This window comes from Mandrillus leucophaeus, unplaced genomic scaffold, assembly GCF_000951045.1.
Source record: "Mandrillus leucophaeus isolate KB7577 unplaced genomic scaffold, Mleu.le_1.0 Scaffold124, whole genome shotgun sequence".
In the NCBI taxonomy this organism is placed as follows: Eukaryota; Metazoa; Chordata; class Mammalia; order Primates; family Cercopithecidae; genus Mandrillus; species Mandrillus leucophaeus.
Genome location: NW_012100765.1, coordinates 2,268,078 through 2,270,884, shown reverse-complemented (window position 1 = coordinate 2,270,884; position 2,807 = coordinate 2,268,078). Strand labels below are relative to the sequence as shown.

Genomic DNA, 2,807 nt, shown 5'->3' with positions numbered 1-2,807 from the left:
GCCCAGGAGTTCAAAACCAGCCTGGACAACAAAGGGAGAGAGAAATAAAAATTAGCTGGGTGTGGTGGTTCTTGCCTATAGTCCTAACTACTTGGGAGGCTGAGATGGGAGAATTGCTTGGGCCTGGGAAGTCGAGGCTGCAATGAGCTATGATGACGCCACTGCACTCTTTTTGAGAAACCCTGTGTCTCAAAACAACAAACAAACAAAAATCATACAGAGCCCATCTACACTACAATCACTTCTTACTAATGTCATTAGGAAAAAATTGATAGGGGACTCTGAAAGGAAGAAGTCAGGCTGCCAACACCTGAACCCACTAGTCATAAAAAAGACAACCAGCCAGGCATGGTGGCTCACACCTATCATCACAGCATTTTGGGAGGCTGAGGCGGGTAGATCACCTGAGGTCAGGAGTTCAAGACCAGCCTGGCCAATATGGCAAAAACCTGTCTCTACTAAAAACAAAAAAAATAGCTGGGTGTAGTGGCATATGCCTGTAGTCCCAGCTACTCGGGAAGCTGAGGCAAGAGAATCACTTGAATCTGTGAGGCAGAGGTTGCACCAAGCTGAGATCACGCCACTGCACTCCAGCATAGGTGACAGAGCAAGAATCTGTCTCAAATTAAAAAAAAAAAAAAACACAACCACACCTTACGTGCCTCTTGACGTGATGCAACTAAAAGAACGCAGCTTTGCCCAAGTAGTTGTGCCAAAAAGCTGAACCTAATCAGACTTAACCTCCAACCTCCAATTTATAAAAAATACAGAGACTAGAAGAACATGCTAAAGAACACCACAAGGATGCAAACAACCAAATCCAGAATGTGAGAAGTTCCACAGGACAATCCACCAGGGTTTTCCCAACAAATCTATATCAATGGGTGGGTGAGAGCAGAAAAGAGCATGCAAAGGGAGCAGCAGAGTTATAAAGAAAATTTCAAAGTCATATTACTAAATGCAGCATGTTAATCTTGTTAGAATGCTCATTCCAATCAACCAACTATAAAAAGGCAGTATGAACTGATAAGAATCTGGATATTAGATCATATTTAGTAGTTGTATTAATTTGGTGGAGGGTGTGATAATAGTAGGTGACTATATTATCTTTCCTTCTTTCTTTCTTTTTTTTTTTTTTGAGACAAGGTTTCACTCTATTGCCTAGGCTGGAGGGTGGTGGCATCGTCTTGGCTCACTGCAACCTCTGCCTCCACACCTGACTAATTTTTGTATCTTTTGTAGAGACAGGATTTCACCATGCTACCAGGCTGGTCTCAAATTCCTGGGTTCAAGCAATCTGCCCACTTCAGCCTCCCGAAGTGTTGAGATTATAGGTGTGAGCCACCATGTCCAGCCACATTATTTTTCTTAGAGATGCATAAGCATGTGTATTTAAATGATATGATGTCTGAGAGGCAATATCTTACCAGGATTAACCATATACTGGTAGTTACAGAAGCTGGGTGATGAGCATTTGAGGATTTTTTTATATGGTTCTATTTTTTAATGTGCTGGAAATTTTCCATAAAAGTTTTCTTCCCCTAGACTTATTAAGGTATAATAAACAAATAAAAATTGCATGTTTGTAGTATACAATGTGATGTTTTGATTTATTGACATTCATTGTCAACAAAATAAAAATTTTAAATAAATGTATAGATTCTAGAATTCCCAGAACAATAGAGGAATCTACTGAAAACATCTAATTTTCAGGCATAAGTAAGAGAAAATATTTACCAACTCATCCGCCAAGACACACTGAAGATAACCTGTACCATCTCGCAATACCAGAAACATTAAATTCTTTCCTAAAAATGAGAAATAACAATTTAGGCAGACTGTTCTCAAAGCACCAAATTTTTTATGTATGTATATATATATATATAAAAAAAAATAATTTTAAAGATAGGGTCTCACTTTGTCACTCAGGCTAGAGTGCAGCGGCACAATCACAGCTCACAGCAGCCTCCTGGGCTCCAGCAAACCTCTCACCTTATCCTCCCAGATAGCTGGGACTACAGGCACATGCCACCACACCTGGCTAATTATTTTGTAGTGACAGAGGTCTCACTGTGTTGCCCAGACTGGTCTCAAGCTCCTGGGCTCAAGCAGTCCTCCTACCTCAGGCTCCCAAAGTGCTGAGATTACAGGTATGAGCCATTGCACCCAGCCATGACTTAATCTTATCTAAAGGAAACTCCAAGGTTAAACACTGAAGTTCAGACCTCCCACATGGCTCCCTACCCGTGAAGTAACCACTGGTAATACCACTACTCAGTATTTGTAAAATATTTTATTTTCAGTGTTTTAGACTTTCAAATCCTACATGATCCCCAAGATCCATACAACCAGGGGAAAGCAAGACAGAAGGCAACATGAGTTAAGGCATTACGCCTTATCCACCCTTGAATCCCCTGCAATGTCTGGTGTAGTACTGTGCACTCAGTGGGTGATGCATAAATGTTCTTGAACAAAATCACTTTTTCTTATTTATGTCTCAAAGGTCCATTACTGAAATCTACTTAAAACATTTCATTTGTATTTTTTGTCCCCTCCTGACCGCTTTTTTTTTTCAGAGGGAGTTTCGCTTTTGTTGCCCAGGCTGGAGTACAATGGCATGATCTCAGCTCACTGCAACCTCCACCTCCCAGCTTCAACTGCTTCTCCTGCCTCAGCCTCTCGAGTAGCTGGGATTACAGGTTCCCACAACCACACCCGGCTAATTTTTGTATTTTTAGTAGAGACAAGGTTTCACCATGTTGGCCAGGCTGGTTTTGAGCTCCTGACCTCAGGCAATCCACCTACCT

The 2,807-nt window shown here is 41.3% G+C and overlaps 1 protein-coding gene across 1 annotated transcript in view; it reads right to left on the bottom strand.

The window, feature by feature from the left end:
- Positions 1-2,807, bottom strand: part of NARS (asparaginyl-tRNA synthetase) — a 23,104-nt gene that overhangs the window by 10,041 nt on the left and 10,256 nt on the right. Inside the window, exon 6 of the mRNA XM_011971713.1 lies at positions 1,738-1,808. Coding sequence (XP_011827103.1) covers positions 1,738-1,808 — 71 coding nt within the window. The remainder of the gene's footprint in view (positions 1-1,737; positions 1,809-2,807) is intronic.